Consider the following 16,760-nt stretch of genomic DNA (forward strand, 5'->3'; position numbering starts at 1 on the left):
ATTGGCTAGGCAGAGATAGGATTTTGCAATGTTTCAAAGAATCACTTCCTGCTTTGGTGGAGTTTTTGAAAGAACGAGGTCAATCATTCCATTAGCTTGAATATCCGGTTTGGCTACAAGATTTGATTTTCCTTACAGACAACCGAAAAGATAAATATATTTAAGTCATAGCTTCAAGGCCAAGATAAAGATATTGGTGGGCTGTTTAAGATGTGGTCTTATTCACAAAAAAGGTGCAGCTGCGGGTAAAAAATCTCGAGCAGGGTTAATACAGACACTATGCTTGTTTAAAGCAGATCCTTGGCAAGCAAGGACCTTCACAGACTCCTTATAACGACAAAGAATCGATTCCAATTTTTTTAGACTTGACAAATCACTTCAATCAACGCAAACATTTTGATTTCAGCAAAGTTTGTCACATCTCTTTTTTAGAGATTGATGCTGAAGAATTCTTTACTTCTGTCATGCAACATTTTGAAAAAGACAATGATTTTGAAGTGATCTTTCATCAAAATTACTCACTTCAAGCAATAAAAATTTTACTGTAGCAATTAAAAATTTTGTGAGCTTTTTAAAGCTTGTCGCGAATAACCCCCTCAAGAGATTGATGATTTAAATGAATGATGACGGTGAGGAAAATAAGCCAATAGATATTAATCCACATGATGGTGCTGACAGGGTATATCGTTAACCAGAAAAGTTATTTAATTATGTGTTACAGATTGTGTCTAAAGAGTAGATTCCCCAGACAGAAAGCCTCAACAAAAACAAAACATACACAACAAGCCCAGTTTTGGACTTAAAGCCTATTTAACAAATACTCTTATACTTAATTAATATCTATACTATAAAACACTTAACTTTACACGAAGGAAAATTTCTGACAGACCAAAGTTTTGCACAAATAGAACTATTTATCCCTTTAATGCCCTAAAATCGTACACACTTTTCGGCAAACCGAACACAAACACAATTATTTTTCGCCAAACACAATTATTTTTCGCTCTTCATCCCAGTACAAAACTCGGAGTAACCAAACTCCTGTTTGTATTAATTTATGTTTGTTTTAAGTTAGGCTTGATTATTCGTTTTAATTTCTATTCGTTTTTGGATTTATTTATTCACCCACATCACTATCAGTTATCTTTGTCCTAAAACCTCCCACTATGATGGGACCCGGCCAGCCCTGCTATCGTTTTTCAATTTAAATAAAGGCCTCGGTGCAGACTCCCCCTATGTCCGTCACTTATCTTTTCTAAGCTAGGTTGAAAGAAATCAAAAAGTAACAGCAATAAACTTTAAGTGATATTTGGTCCCGTATATCTCCGAATTTCCTCGAGTAAAGCACCGAGTTTCCCAGCAAAGTACCCACATTAACTTGGCAGTTTCCAATCCTCCGATTCCCCGGCAAATGTCTGCAAACATCTTAAAAGAAGTCTATGTTGCCTATATTGTTCAGAAAAAAACAATTGTTGAATATTATATTTTCAGATTTAATAAATTTAACAAATACAATATTAGATACTGAAGGAACCAAGTCAACTTTTTTTTACCACTATGGCAACTTCATTTAATCAACACTGATATTTCCTCTTAATAGACACATTTTCAAGATAACTCGCTATTCCCAAGATAAATTCTCAAGATAAATTGTTTGTTTTATTTCTTGGTTTCTTAGCGTTGAAGACGCCATATTTTATGCAGGCGAAATTATCGCGTCGTTTCAGTTTGTCTTTTCTACTGGCCGTAGCCCCATTTGTTCTTTTTATCTTGATATTTTTCTCTCTCTTTGTTTTAAACACAATATTCTTAAGAAATCTATCATTATCAACTCAATTTTCCCAAATATGCCTCCTCTTATCGTAGAAAGCACCTGGCACCGATCCGAGCAATGCACCAAATCATCCTCCTCATCTTTGCGAAGCGAGCAAGTATACCTGCCCTCTTTACATATTCTTTTTCTTTTTTGTTTATAGTATTTTTCTGAGATTGTATGACAAAATACCAACGATATATCTTGGTAGTTTCAAGTCCCTCGCAATCATCTTTAAAGGAAGTCATGTTGCCTAAATTTTTCACTAAATTAAAATGTAGAAGAGGCCTAACTACCGAATTAGAATCTGCTAACAGCTCAAATTTAATATTAAACTTTCCAGAAACAATGTAGCTGCATGGGTGCCACTCGTTTATTTGATAATGCTGCCGAACTGCTCGACTATTGAGTGACAATTCAGTGACACTTCATTTATCTCTTGCATAACTGCGTCAACAACAAAATAACACCGTCTACCCCTCTATTTCTCTTTGGATTGCGTGACATCGTGTAATTTGAAGTTATAACAGCCTTCTCAGAATGGCCACAATTATGCTCAATTTGTTGCAATCAAATTGTACTCAATTTGTTACAATTGAATTCTAAATGAGATTTTTTTAAAACGAAATTAAAGAGCGATTTAAATTGTAAACCGAACACAAATTATTCTGTATATAAGGGTTACAACCCACTCATCCTCCATTCTTAAAACTGAAATTTATCTCCGGTGTATTTTAAGCCATTTTAGATATCAAATTAAATAAAAAAACAAGTTTTTTGAACTGAAAGTAAGGAACGACATTAAAACTTAAAACGAACAGAAATTATTCCGTATATGAAAGGGGCTGTCCCCTCCTCAACGCCTTGCTCTTTACGCTAAAGTTTTTTATTGTTTAAAAAAATAAGAGAAAGTCAAACTTTAGCGTAAAGAGCGAGGCGTTGAGGAGGGGACAGCCCCTTTCATATACGGAATGATTTCTGTTCGTTTTAAGTTTTAACGTCGTTCCTTACTTTCAGTTAGAAAAACTTTAATGCAGGTTTTGACTTTGGCTCCCCGTACATGAATAATTAAAACAAAATTTGCATATTAATTTTACTTTTATTTGGTTAAATGGCTTTCTTGAAACTTGTTTAATTTATTTACGAACGTTTTTATTACTAATAAATATACGCAACTTAAGAATTAACTTACGTAGCTACCTTCTATATTCATATATTTTTAATACGTATATTAGGGGGCTCACCCCCTAGTCAATACCTCGCTCTTTAAGCTAAAGTTTGAATTTTCATCCAATTCATTAAAAATGACCCCTTAATCACAAAGGCCGTTATTTAGAATAAATAGCTCTTATTAAATTACTAAAACATCTTTGGCTTAAAGAGCGAGGTATTGACTAGGGGGTGAACCCAATCATACACGTAATATTTTCTGTTCGTTTTAAGTTTTGATGTTACTCCTTATTTTCAGTTGGAAAACTTGTTTTTTTATATATAATTTCTGATCTTTATTTAAATAATGCAGTTAAATCCGGCACCCCCTTCATAACAATGTCTCTTCTCCCATGAAAACTTCCTTCATGGTAAGATCCTCCCACATAACCCCAGACCCACTCCCCCCCCACAACCAGAAAAAATCCTCCCTGAAAACGTCTGTATATTTCCAAATAACCAATACTATACGTTAACATTGAGTAAAGTTCCTAACTTTTTGGCCTCCCCCCAGGGAATTCAGGAGATTAAGTCATCCTAAAAGACATAGTTATCATATTTTTGATCATGCTGAACAAAATGGCTATCTTAAAATTCTGATCGGGTGACTCTGGGAAAAAAATGAGTGTGGGAGGGGGCCTAGTTGCCCTTAATTTTTTTGGTCACTTAAAAAGGGCACTAGAACTTTTAATTTCCGTTTGAATGAGCCCTCCCACGATATTCTAGGACCACTGGGTCGATACAATCACCCCTGGAAAAAAAAAAACAAATAAACACGCATCCGTGATCTTTCTTCTGGCAAAAACAAATGCAAAATTCCACATTTTTGTAGATAGGAGCTTGAAACCTCCGCAGTAGGGTTCTCTGATACGCTGAATATGATGGTGTGATTTTCATTAAGGTTCTATAACTTTTAAGGGGGACTTTCCCCCTTTTTTCAAAAATCAGCCAAATTTTACTATTGATAGGTAGGACTAAACTTGATGAAACTTATATATTTGAAATCAGCATTAAAATCTGATTCTTTTGATGTATCTATTGGTATCAAAATTCCGTTTTCAACAGATTCGGTTACCATTGAGCCGGATCGCTCCTTACTTACAGTTCGTTACAACGAACTATTTAATATATTTCAACTGGTGATTGCAAGGGTCTTATTTACCGTGTTATGGACTTAAAGTTTCATCAACAGGTTATAATGTCCTGTGATAGTTTTATTGCGCTATTTCCTTAATTTAAGAAACACACCTTTTGAATTCAAGTTTAAATTTTCAAAAAATTTGGATTCTTTGCTTCTTGCTTTTTAAAAGGCAAGGAGGTGGCCTTGTTACTCTCTCTCTCTCTCTCTCTCTCTCTCTCTCTCTCTCTCTCTCTCTCTCTCTCTCTCTCTCTCTCTCTCTTTAATGCGGAGATAATGCTCGTTTTCATTCTAAATCAGATGATCTATAAAAGATATTCTGGTTCAAAATATCCAAAAGCATATATGCAGCAAAATCAGAAATATAGCCAAGGGGCAGTAACATGTATATATAAAAATACATACTTCAAAAATAGGTCTGATCCATTGTTATGATTATAAAAAGACCTCCATAGTTGGGTTGCTTCAGAATGGAATGGGTCCCTTTTTAAAATATAACTCTGGCTATACCCACAACCTAAACTTAGTATTCCAAATCTTTCTAAACAGCATGATAATTTTGCTCTAAAGTCGTAACAATACCTCTAGAATTAGTAGTTTGTCCAACATGTCCAAAAAGATTCACATTGGCATCCCAAAATACTTTATCAAAGCAGAGTACAACCTTGTTTAAATTACCAAATCCTAATCTTTGGATGGGATTGGTTTTCCAGACTGGCAGTGGAGGATCAAATTTGACAGTATTGGGCGGACATTGGTAGTTGGCAGACTTAGAATTAGTTGCGGCGGCAACAGCTTGCTTCAGAACACCGAGCGGAAGGGTGCAAAGCACTGCATCACCTGTAAAAAGATAAAAAATGAGCTAGACACAATTGTCAATTGCGTATAGAAGACGACCAAAATTTAACAGAAAGGGGATTTATAAAACAGTGAAATCAATCAACACTAAATCATTCTGGACATCCATATTTTTACGACTAGCATCAGAAGGGCATGACAACTAAAAAACAACCCCTCCCCTCCCCTCCACAAAAAAATGAAGAACACAGATCTGCAGCAGTTGCCAATTAATGATGACAGACCCTGGCGGGGTCAGAATTCAATTTGGAAGTGATCCAACTCATTTTGTCAACGAGTTCAAAGCATAATGAAATGAATGAAAGCATAGGAAGGGTATTTCTTAACCACTACATATTCATGAGTGTTTCCTCCTTTTGTGGTGGAGTTTGAACCCCTCGCGTCTTTGAACCCCTCGCGTCTTTGGCTAGATAAGGGGCGTTGCGAAAATACTGAACATAAATTTTGAGTATATAATTGGCTGTGAAAGCCCACAAAAAAAAAGCACAGATGTGAGCAATTGCTAATTACTGATTATAGACAATGGCGTAGTCAGAATTGAATTTGGAAACAGCCTGAGTCATTTTGTGAATGAGTTCCAACCATAGAAGACATCTTGATAACTACTATATGTTCATGTCCTTCGTTTTGGGGGTTGGTCCCCCTCTCTTTGGCTGGATAAGTGACAGAGCCACAATATTGAACACAAATCTTTAGTACGTAATGGCCATATAAATATATTTTTACTGTAGGACTCGCTCCTTCTATAATAATTAGCACACAAAAGATAATAAAATCCCGATTATGGATAACAGTTAGTTACAGCCTTTAACTATTACTTATAAGCATGTGGTCCATCTCTACTGATAAAAATTCATATTATATTCTCGCCAACATCAGTGATATCTTCTACAGATTACGACTATTGATCACAAGGTGGAAATATCTAGTTTTTTTATATTGTTCAGATTATCCCACCGCTTGGGATAGTTTGTCCTCTCTATATTCTGGGCAGGAATTCTTCTTTTGTCAATTTCATCGAGTACTTTCCTACTAAGTGGCGACTTTCACGAAATTTCGCTATTGGCATTTCACATGCATTTCGAAGAAGACCCCCCTCCCCCCCCCCAAAAAAAAAAGAAAAAAAAGTTGAAATCTTGTTCTTCTTTATTTGAAAAGTATGTGTATACATTATTATATTCCCTGCAAATTGTCTACTTTTATAACAGCGATTAAACATATATTATTTCCTGAATTTCTGGTGTATTATTTATAATCATTGAAATAGTGCTTTTTTTCTTTTACAAGATTGACATTTTTTTACTCGCGACGTGCGCGCTCAACATTTGCATCCATTGACCAAAATTTATACGAGGGGAGGATTGTCTTATGCTGTGGGAAGAAATAAATAGAATATCGGGTCTTCTCCAGATTTAATATAAACATATCTGAAGCAAAATAAGAGGTAGAAATATTCTTTTCTTTTCGAGGAAATTCAAAATAGCCGTATCACTCTTACAGGTAGTTAAAGAGGATACCTAGCCCAAAAAACTGAAGAAAAACTCTATTTTTTCGGTTTTTGTTAATCCCAAGATTAAAAAAATTACTCCTGGGATTAAGATCACCTGTGGCAATTTAAAAGTCGGTATGAGGTTTTTTTTTAAGTAACATTTATGCCTGACCACCCAAAACTGGTTGTTCGACCGGTTGGTCTGTTTATCTTCGATTATCTCATTTGATTTTCAGGATACTTAAGAGTTTGTTTCTCTCAGAGCCCCTTATATTAGACAAAATGGAACTTTGAATGAATTTTCTGTGCTAATAATTGGTTGCTCATAACAGTAAAACCTCTAAACCAAGCCTATGTATTACTGGACTCAAAACGTTGGTGAAATACCAATTTGAAAACCAACGCGTAAAGTTGGATTTCTACTCAGCAGCAAGTACATCAATGGCTATTTCATCAGCAAATGAGTAGCCAGGAGGAGATGACGAAACTGATCACTTGTGCTTTGTTTTTCAAGCCATAGGAATATCCGTGGTGAATATACAAAAGAAATGGGTGGTTTTGACAGTTTTCGTATAAGATTCGAATAAATAACTCAAATATTCAAACTAAGTACAAACTTTTTCCCCAAATTTTACTTACACTTACAGCCGATGGCGTTTTACTTGCCATCCATAATGAGAAGGCACATGGAGCTTCCTTAGAATAACGCTAGGTTTAATAATATATAGCGTATGTCCAATTTCTTTTAGTACTTATGTGAAATCCATATCGTGGATCTTTGCACTGTTTTGAGTAAGGTAGAACTTAACATGGTTTGAGTTACGCTGCTTTTAGGGAGAGATTTTCATCAGGCTACGAAATTACCAAACTTGTATCTGCTTTATTGATCTTCCGTTTACATTTTAAAGCACTAGTTGTTCGTTACGTGAGCGTCTTTTGGCTTCAGATAATGACCTTGTTGAAGCATTATGTGCCCCTCTTTTATGCCTTTCGTTGCCAACATGGCAAAAACTGTATCAGCCTCATGATTCCAGGTAGTCTAATTTCTTTACATTTTGGTTTTCTTACTTAATATTTAATTTTAGTTATTTATTTTGTTTTTTTCTTTTATCTTTTTTTTACAGTCATTTGGCAGGAATAAAATTATTGAACTGAACTGAATCACTTCCTCGCTCGTCATCAGCTAATCACTGGATCTTGTTTTGGTTTTTGACTGATGTTTCCTGAATCCACATATAAATCAAATGAGAATTTTTTTTTCTATACTAAATATTACAATAAACTGGTCAAATCAATGGTTGAAATAAAACGAAATATAACATAATTATTTTCAATTTCTTTTCACTCTTGTTAATGAAAAATAATTTCTTAGACAACGCCGCCTTTCCATTTGCAATTAAAATAAAATGAAAAGATACAAAAGAGGTGTGATATTTCAATAAGGCAATGTAAAAATTACAAAAAGTCTTTTGACAGTAATAATAAAAAAAGTCCAGATATTTTGGCTTCATGTCCGGGAGCCTTTACCAATGAAAAAAACAACAACAAAACAAACAAAACAAAACATTAAATAAAAAAAAAAAAAAAAACCGATAAAAATTTCGCATCTTAATCATGCCCAACATGATAATTATTACCATGAAACAAACATATTGGTATCGGAATATAGTACATTTTTAAGACGTGAGTTTTTTATCGTTTGTGGTTTGTCGTTTTTCTTATCTTTATGTGTTGTTTAATTTAGTTTGCTTTGTTTTTTTTTGTTTTTTTCCTTTTTTCCGTTGATAAAGCCTTACGGACGTAAAGCCAAAATATTAAGACTTCATTATTATTAGTGGTAAAAAGCTTTTTTATAATTTTTTCACTATCTTATTGAAACATTATTGACCTACCCATTTTTCTACATTTTCACTTCGTTTAAACTGTTAGCGGGAAACCTTTTTGCAAATCTCTCAGCTTCAGCTAAAAGTGCGTGAAATCCTAATGTATAAACCTGCAAGATTACAATAGATAAAACTGACCTCGAAGAACGCCTCGCATGTTATTCTTCGTGGTATAGGTAACTTCCACACCGTCGCTATCATACTTTATTACATTAACTGGATTGCTAAGACGAATATCCAACCCCTCACTCAGAGCAATTGGAACGCAGCTGTAACCATTCCTAACAGTTAGATGACTTCCTGATAATTCAAAGTCATCATCTTGATCCCAGTGTTTCAAGCTGAGGTTGGTAAGTGGGGTGGCGTTGGCAAACTCAAGGTTGGCACAATGCCAGTCAAATATTTGACGGTCGTTGGAACTCATATAGACATCGCATGGTGGGTTAGCTTCTAACTCTTCAAGTTGCTTTTCAATATTTTGTACAGCTTCCTAGAAAATATAAGATAATTCAAACTTCATTATAGCGCCATAAATCTAACTTTAACTCAAGCAGCATTTGCACTGATGACGGAAAATCATAATTGCCCAAAACATGATGTATACGTTCTTCAACAAAAAAATAATTTTCTGATTTGCCTCAACCCCCCCCCCCATACAAGCTATGTGTTTTGATTTGAGGTAACAGCTCAACCGACATGCACCAAAAACAGAATTTATCTGCAATCTTTGTATTCGGTAATTTGTTACACGACACTAAGTATATTTTGTTTCATCTTCCATGACATACAAGTATTTTGCTCACCCGACAAATCATTTTTATACAAATAACTACACTACTACCCTTAAAAAAGCTAATTGCAGCACCAGGCTGCCCTTAGCCAACCCTCCTTCGCCCCACTTTGTTCAGAGCCTTTAGTTCCTCCCATGAAGTAGTGACCTCTTTTCACACCGTTCGAAGAGGTCCTAATTTTCGTTTAACCTTAGCAGGAATCTCAAAAAGCACAGTTTTCAACAGCCTTTCATTCTTCATTCGTCAAACGTGGCCTAGCCATCTCAGCCTTTTTTCATTACGTACATATAAAAAAAAGATATTACCCGGAAGTATTATGACTTGCGGTCACTATAGACCGCTGTTGAGAGCCATTAATAATAATAATAATAATAATAATAATTTATTATAAGCCAAAAAAAAACAGGCCATACAGAACAGTATTCTTAATCACACTCCACAAGAAAAATAACATAAATAAATATCAAATTTCACTCATTGATGTCTGCGCTTCATTTACATAATTACATAACTGCCTGATTGATCTTTTTACAGTCGTTTTAATGATCCCCGGGCACACCAAATTACCACCCTCAAAAAAAATTTCCCATAAAAGAGAAAGTTTCTGGCACTCGGTGAGAATATGGGCTACATCCTCAATACCTAGGTTACATCTGGTTACATCTATTATGCTTTTGAAGTTAAAAGGATAAAGTTCCTCCTGAGCCATTGGTGGCGCATAAGAGGGGAAATTGAAATTCCACTCGCTGGGTCTTTATCACAGGGACAGGTACCTTGTCGTCCAACCTTGCGGCAGCTGGAATCCAACTCCCGAACCCCGCAGTACCGTGCAGAGAATGCTACCGTAGTTTAAGTTTGTTTACTTGATATTAAACTATTTTTTGCTTTTTCAAAAACCGAATTTCTTGCTTTTGGTTGTCGTCAGCCTCGAGGCTCCAAGACCCAGGTTGACGAGCCACTATTGCTCCTTCCATGTCTCTTATGTATCTTGGACCACCATATAGTATACCAATTCGAGCCATATAACTGCCCATTACTACCGCCTTAATGAAAACAGAGGAAGTCCTATGGAATTCCATTTGAAGGGTCGCTCCTGGTTCCAATTGGTAAGTTTATATCGTTTCTGAACGGAAACAAAATTCGTTAATTGTTTTTGTTTTATTTTAAATTCGTAAGTATCTTCTTCGTATTCCAATTTAGACCGAAATTAGGTACATACCAAGACGCTATAAAGTCTTCCAAATATTTATGAGAAAATGGATTCAAGTTAAGTTAGAATCGAATCAAGTTACATCGAGGTGTTCAATTGAATCCATCTAAACTTTGTAGTGTGATTGGATTCTGCAGCTGATTTCCCGCAGAATCGTCTGTCAACAAATTAATTACCCGTTAACAAACTAATTGTGCCCCTAGGAGTCCTTAAGGGATTTGTCCTGGGAAATTCTAAGAGCAATCGAAGTTCCCCAGATCTGAACGCCACTCGAGTCCAACCCCAACTGCAGAGTCGCAATTCAAAGGAGATTGAAAGCACCTATGGTTAGGAAATATTATATGAGCCTATTTTACTAGGAAGGGGTCTGAAGGCTCAATAATCTGCCCTCAGGCCAAAATATCAAATAGGAGAAGGTGAGAAGACTGGATGATCACTCATAGAAAACCCCCTCTCCTGAACTAGGTCAGAAGAATCATTTTCGGAAAGATTATTTCGGGGGGGGGGGGGGGTAAATTGGGACTCAAAAACGCAGTTTTTTTTTTATCAACTGTGTATGTTTTATGGGCCAGGAGTGTTTTATCTACTAATATAAAAGCGATTTTTTCTATTTTAATTACTTCCTCGAGAACTTTTCTTGCTAAAACCTTATTTGCACTGTCCACTAAAATTAAAAAAAATGTGATATACAATCTTCCGTTTTTAATAGGATGAAACCAAGGAGAAAGAGCTAACCTGAAGTGAGTCCCATTCGTCATGAAGTTGGCTCAGGAGACGCGCGAAAACCCTCGATTGAAACAAGTCTTGAATATTCTTAGTCTTTTCTGCTTCTTCTCTGAGTGATTCATATTTGCCATGCATAGTTACAATCTTGGTTTTAACAGCCAATGACTAAAAATAAATAGATGTCGCATTATGGAACCGTTTTAGCTTCAATCAACCATTGATTTCATTTTATACTTAGTCTATTCACTATACAAACCAATGTTCTTAGATTAGAGTCAGACTAAGCCTAAGTAAAGTAAACACGATATTATAAGGTATTTACTATAAATCTAGGCCAAATGCAAATCCTCTGAGCAGTCTCAGAGAAAAATATTAGTTTTTGTAGACCGCTATTCTTACTGTTTTCCATTGACCTATTTTTCCCGAAATTTCGTTCTTTAATAGAAGGCGTTAGTGATTAGCTTAGACAAATGGAGAATACTTAAAGTGCTGTTGTTTGACATACAGTATAACACCCTTGACGCTCTTTTAGTCCTGCCGTGATTTTTTTTAAGCCTTTCCTTTTTTTTTAAATAGTATTCTCGTGTTACAAAAAGTATCATAAATATTAAAGGAAATTGGTAGTTTTGTAGCTGTAATTATCTATTTTTTGCTACTTCACAATACTTATTTGTGTGGTTGTAACGACTTTTGTCACTTTATTAACATATTCAAGTAACAGTAAGCGGAAACTAAACAGAAGTAAGTGACCTCCCCCCCCCCCCTTTATAAACCAAGTACGAGCCCCATTTGCTCACTCTCACTCCGTATTTCTCTCTTCTTCCCTCCCTCTATTTACAATCTGCAAAAATGGAGTTAAAATCTGTATCCAGACTGTTTTCTTTTCTAATTTTAATTAGAAAATACCCCCCCCCCCAGAAGAAATACCTCAAATTTCTGTATATTTCCTGATAACAAATATAATATGCAAACTTTGGGAAAGTTGCATAACTTACAGCCCTTTCCCAGGCGCTTGCGGAGGGTATCGTTACCATAGGTATGATTACTAAACCTTTTTACTATGCCGAATCAAATGGATATCTCTTAATTTTTATTAGATGTATTTGAAAAAAAGGATTGGGGCAGGGGGGGCCCTAATTTTAATTTTAATTAGGCACGGAGCCGCAATAAATTATGTATGAAAGCTTCATCCAACAATAAGTACACACTTTGAAAAAGCTCCCAGCAAAGATAATCTTGAGAAGCAGGTCCTTTAACTCCTTCAAGAGGAGTTTAAATTGTCACAAATATTGATACAATACTGTAGAAAAATCGAAAGAATAATTTATTTGAGAGTACAATAACTTTAATAGTCGCAAAACTGAAACAAAAATATATAAAAACGGTGAAATAAAATTATTTTTATAAAACAAAAATATTGATACAAAAACATTTATAAAAGTTCGAATATTTTACCTTCACATCCGGGAGCCCTTGTGAACGGGTAAAAAATCGTTTAAATAGAACACATAAAAACAATGAAAAATACAGAAATGCAAACAAAAAGAAGACGGAAGTAAAATCGCATTAAAAAAAACAACTTCCATTTTTGTTTAAATGTAAGTTTCATTCCCCTCTTGTTTTTGGATAGAGTTTGTGTGTTTCTTGTTTTTTTTTTTATGTTTTCTTTAAACTAGTTTCTGTTATTGTTGTTTTTTTATAAAGTCTTCCAGATTTAAAGTCAAAATATTCGGACTCTATAATTACCTTTTTTCATAAATAATGTTTTATTTTATTTTTACTGTTTTATTAATAAAAATTGCCCGTTTTTCATTACTGTAGCTTCAATTATAAATGAAAAGCAGAACGGTCAAAGAAATTATCTTCATAACATTATTTAATCCTTTATCTCAATTAGTTTCAGAGTGATAGGCCACCTGCAGCCCAAGAACCCGTTTCTTGGGTGAAAAACCTTTATTCGAACAGTCTAAAAATCACCATCACATGGATAAGTCAGTTTATTATGTGAAAAAATCATAGGCCATGACAGCGTTGAGAAAAACTCAATTCACAGATGCTGTAAAAAGAAGAAAAGTGTTTCAATTGTGCCAGGGCATCGGTACTTTGAAAATGAATCAAAATGAACGTATTTATCTTTAATACTGTATGCTAATTGTTGACATGAATATAATAATTAATCTGGGATAATTAACAATAATGACTTATGCCAATTCCACTTACTTCTTTGAGTTTACCCTTCAGCTGCTCTTGAAGTTCCGCGATTTTCGACAAATGGGCAACCTGAGATTCTTTGACGCTTTTTTCTTGGGCTTTAATGACCCACTCCAAAGCCTGTCCCAGAGAGACTGGCTTTCCGTTGACCATATTCAAGTCCAACTGATGAGAAATATAACTGGTAGCTTCTAGAGATCGATTAAACTCTTTCTCAATCATCTCATCTTTCTCTTTCGGAACCTTAAACGCAAGATAAGACCTTATATTACCACAAGGAAATAAAGAGGATTTCCATAGACCATGAAGTAGAGAAAATAGTAAACAGAATAGAAGGGAACCTTTGACGCTTCAAGACGGGCATAATAGGAACTAAAACTACTAGAGCCATTGGCAGTGCAGCGTCAATGAGCAGAAGCATAAGAATTCAAAGTAAGTTTAAACTTAGCTGAACTTTTAATTTATTAAAATTTGGATTTAATTAAGATAAATAAACAAAACAAAAAGCAAAACAAAGAGGTAAAGATGCAATAAATGTTTTTTATTCTGTTTTTGCAAAACCAAGTCTTATCTTAAGACCAATGCAAAGCAAAAATAAAAAGAGATAGATAGACAGTGTAGGTTGCTCTTTCTTGTATGTTTTGTTTCCTTCTCTTAGGAGGTAGACAAACTTGAGTTCCCTGTCTTATCAGATTCCGCTAATCTTTCGGTCGGAGTTATGGCAATTCATAAGCGTAAAATGTGTGTATCTGCTGCTTTCAAGAAGCAAACCAGCAAGTTATTATTTAGTGATTTTTTAGTCATTTAGTGATTTTTTCTAAAGATGTTAGTGGTTTTATCTTTGACCTGGTGGCAACCCTCTCAATTCCAAAATGTGAAAACAACCCGAAAGTATGAAAAATACACAAAAGATCTCCTATTTATCTCAAATAATCTTCTTATCTATGACACTTTAATGACTTTTAAAAACTACTCCATATGTAGTTGGCCCCCCCCCTCCTGGAAATGGATAAAATGGATTGGACCCCAACCCCCAACCCCCTTTCCTGTAAAGCAGAAGTTTCTGGCTACAACGCTACCTATCGACCGTCCTCTGTTTTATCCGAATTTAAAGCTAAGGAGGAAGCAAATTGTTTCTACTGTTTTTAAGGTCAATCGAAAAACAATGCAACGGATATTTGCCAATTCAAAAATAAACCAGAGAAAACAAATCTTCCCGTGGTACTCATTAAACGAAATCATACACCATGCCAACTTAACATTACATGACAAAAGATTTTTTTTTTCAAATGAAAGTAAACAGTGACAAAGAAACTTATAGCAATAATACCACCCCCTCAACTCACTGCTTTACCGATTGCCTTTACTAGTATATGAACTAAAAATTGTATTCTTTAACGAAAATACGAATACATAAACCCATTCCTCCTCGCACTGTGATAAAAACAAATTCTTTTCACAATATTCTTGTCAAAAGCATTTATTCTAGAAGCGTTAGAAAACAGTGAAACTGGTGCACAAAATCGAGCGACCGAGGGGACAGGAGCCTACCCATTTACCATCCCTTGCATCATAAACATGACAATTTCTGTTTGTATTCCGTTTTAATATCTCTCTGTACTTCCATTTGGAAAACAATTGTTTTTATTATTGTTCATTTTTAATTTTGTGTCCAAGGATATCCTAAATATGAGAAGGATCTGGCTATCCACCCTAACTTTTTATCCAACATAACCGTTATAAAGAGGTATCTGTCAACGGAACACCCATATTAAACGCTTCATCCAAATAAATTCCTGAATTTGAAGAGAAACTAGGGGTTAAATCACTCCTTCATATTTATCTGAAAACAAAATTTTCAGATGTGGGCTTTAAGTTCCAAAATTTGAACTACCCCCCCCCCCTCCCCCCTACAAAAAATCCACTAGCCTACCTTTGTTGCGCAACTATGGATCAATATGGCATAACCCTGAGTTCTAATGAGTAAAGGATCTACAGCAAAGGTTGATTTCGGACTGCATCGGTTTTCTTAGGGACGAATGCACCCCCATTCCAAGGCCTCTGAAACTGGAAGGCTACTTAAATAGGTCTATAGCAACTTAGTATGATTCGAAGTTGCTCACCGAAGGAAATTGCAGAAACTACCACTTTTCTACGACGTGATCTCTTTTGCAACGTAAACACGGCACTAAAACTATAAATTTCCGTTCGAATGAGCCTTTACGACCTATGATCCGATGTAATCGCCTCTTGGCGTAAAACTATTTACGACCATCTCTCTCAGGAAAATATAGAATCTCGGAACTTTGTAGATTCCTGGATTCTCAGACATTTTGAATTTCTTAGGGCAACTTTCACAAATATCACATACCCTATTCCAACTTTTTATAAAATTATGTAAATTTTCTCGTACTAAAAATTTTTTATCGGTGAATTTAAAATATAAATTTTGCATATAGAATCAAGAGTGGAACCATTACCACGAAATATTCGGTATGTTTCACCTTGCTGGCAATTCTAGATCAGGTTGTTTCTGACAAGCCAAGGGATCTTCTCTTAAGAGATAAGTCGACGGACTTTTTGACATGGAATTTACCAGGGGGTCTCAAACCCCTCTCAACCCCAAAGTGCAGAAAATTACTTGAATATCTTATTTTAGATAATATAAGGGCAGAATGTTATCCTGCTCTACAGTTACAACTCCTTTGTAGACTCAATAGGTGTACTACTATTACTGTTAACTCATCGCGCCTCCATCTAGCCAAGGCCAAGGTAGCTGCACACACTCATCCTCACCCTACCCTATTCAGAGATTGGCCTCTTTCTCCCTCTCATGAAATACCAACTTGTTATCAATATTTTCTTTTTACCTCTTGCCACTCCAGTCGAAAAGGTCTTGTTTTTTTGTTCGGCCCGACCCGGATTACCATACTGCGCAATTTTTAACAGCCTAGTATCCTTTAGAACCTGACCTAGCCACCTTCACTTTGTGCTCCTTATAGTCCTAGAGGTCATTATAGTCCTAGTCCATATAGTCCTATACAGTCACTCAACCGAGTACTAGAAACTATCCTTATACGGTTCCTCTTAAAACATCTATCACACCTTCCTCGCCCTTCCAAAGCACCCACGTTTCAGTCACAACAGACCATCATCATTATCATGTCTCCTTGTATTCTAATCTTAGTTCTAAGAATTATATACCTATTATTCCAAACTTTCTTCAACAGTGAAAACACACCCTTTGCTTTGGCTATTCTACTTTTTACATCTTCATCGCATGCAACATTCTTGCTAATAAAACTAACAAGGTAAGTTAAACTCTAACACGGTGTCATTTTCTAGGCTATAGTTTCCTAGAGTGGCGTAAAACCCCCTAGAGGTCACGCTGCAACGCTACTCGCAGTCACAGTTCTGGTTAGACTGTTCACA

The 16,760-nt window shown here is 35.4% G+C and overlaps 1 protein-coding gene across 3 annotated transcripts in view; it reads right to left on the reverse strand.

Moving 5' to 3' along the window:
- The window catches only part of Su(var)3-3 (lysine-specific histone demethylase Su(var)3-3), a 69,328-nt gene that overhangs the window by 13,298 nt on the left and 39,270 nt on the right, over positions 1–16,760 (reverse strand). For all 3 annotated transcript variants that reach the window (XM_089105611.1, XM_089105610.1, XM_089105609.1), the window contains exons 8-11: positions 13,338–13,571; positions 11,127–11,282; positions 8,529–8,880; positions 4,743–5,000 (exon numbers count right to left, since the gene is read on the reverse strand). In XM_089105611.1, coding sequence (XP_088961737.1) covers positions 4,743–5,000; positions 8,529–8,880; positions 11,127–11,282; positions 13,338–13,571 — 1,000 coding nt within the window. The remainder of the gene's footprint in view (positions 1–4,742; positions 5,001–8,528; positions 8,881–11,126; positions 11,283–13,337; positions 13,572–16,760) is intronic.

This window comes from Artemia sp. Qi Xiang Cuo, chromosome 19 (assembly GCF_049724085.1).
Source record: "Artemia sp. Qi Xiang Cuo chromosome 19, ASM4972408v1, whole genome shotgun sequence".
Classification (NCBI taxonomy): Eukaryota; Metazoa; Arthropoda; class Branchiopoda; order Anostraca; family Artemiidae; genus Artemia; species Artemia sp. Qi Xiang Cuo.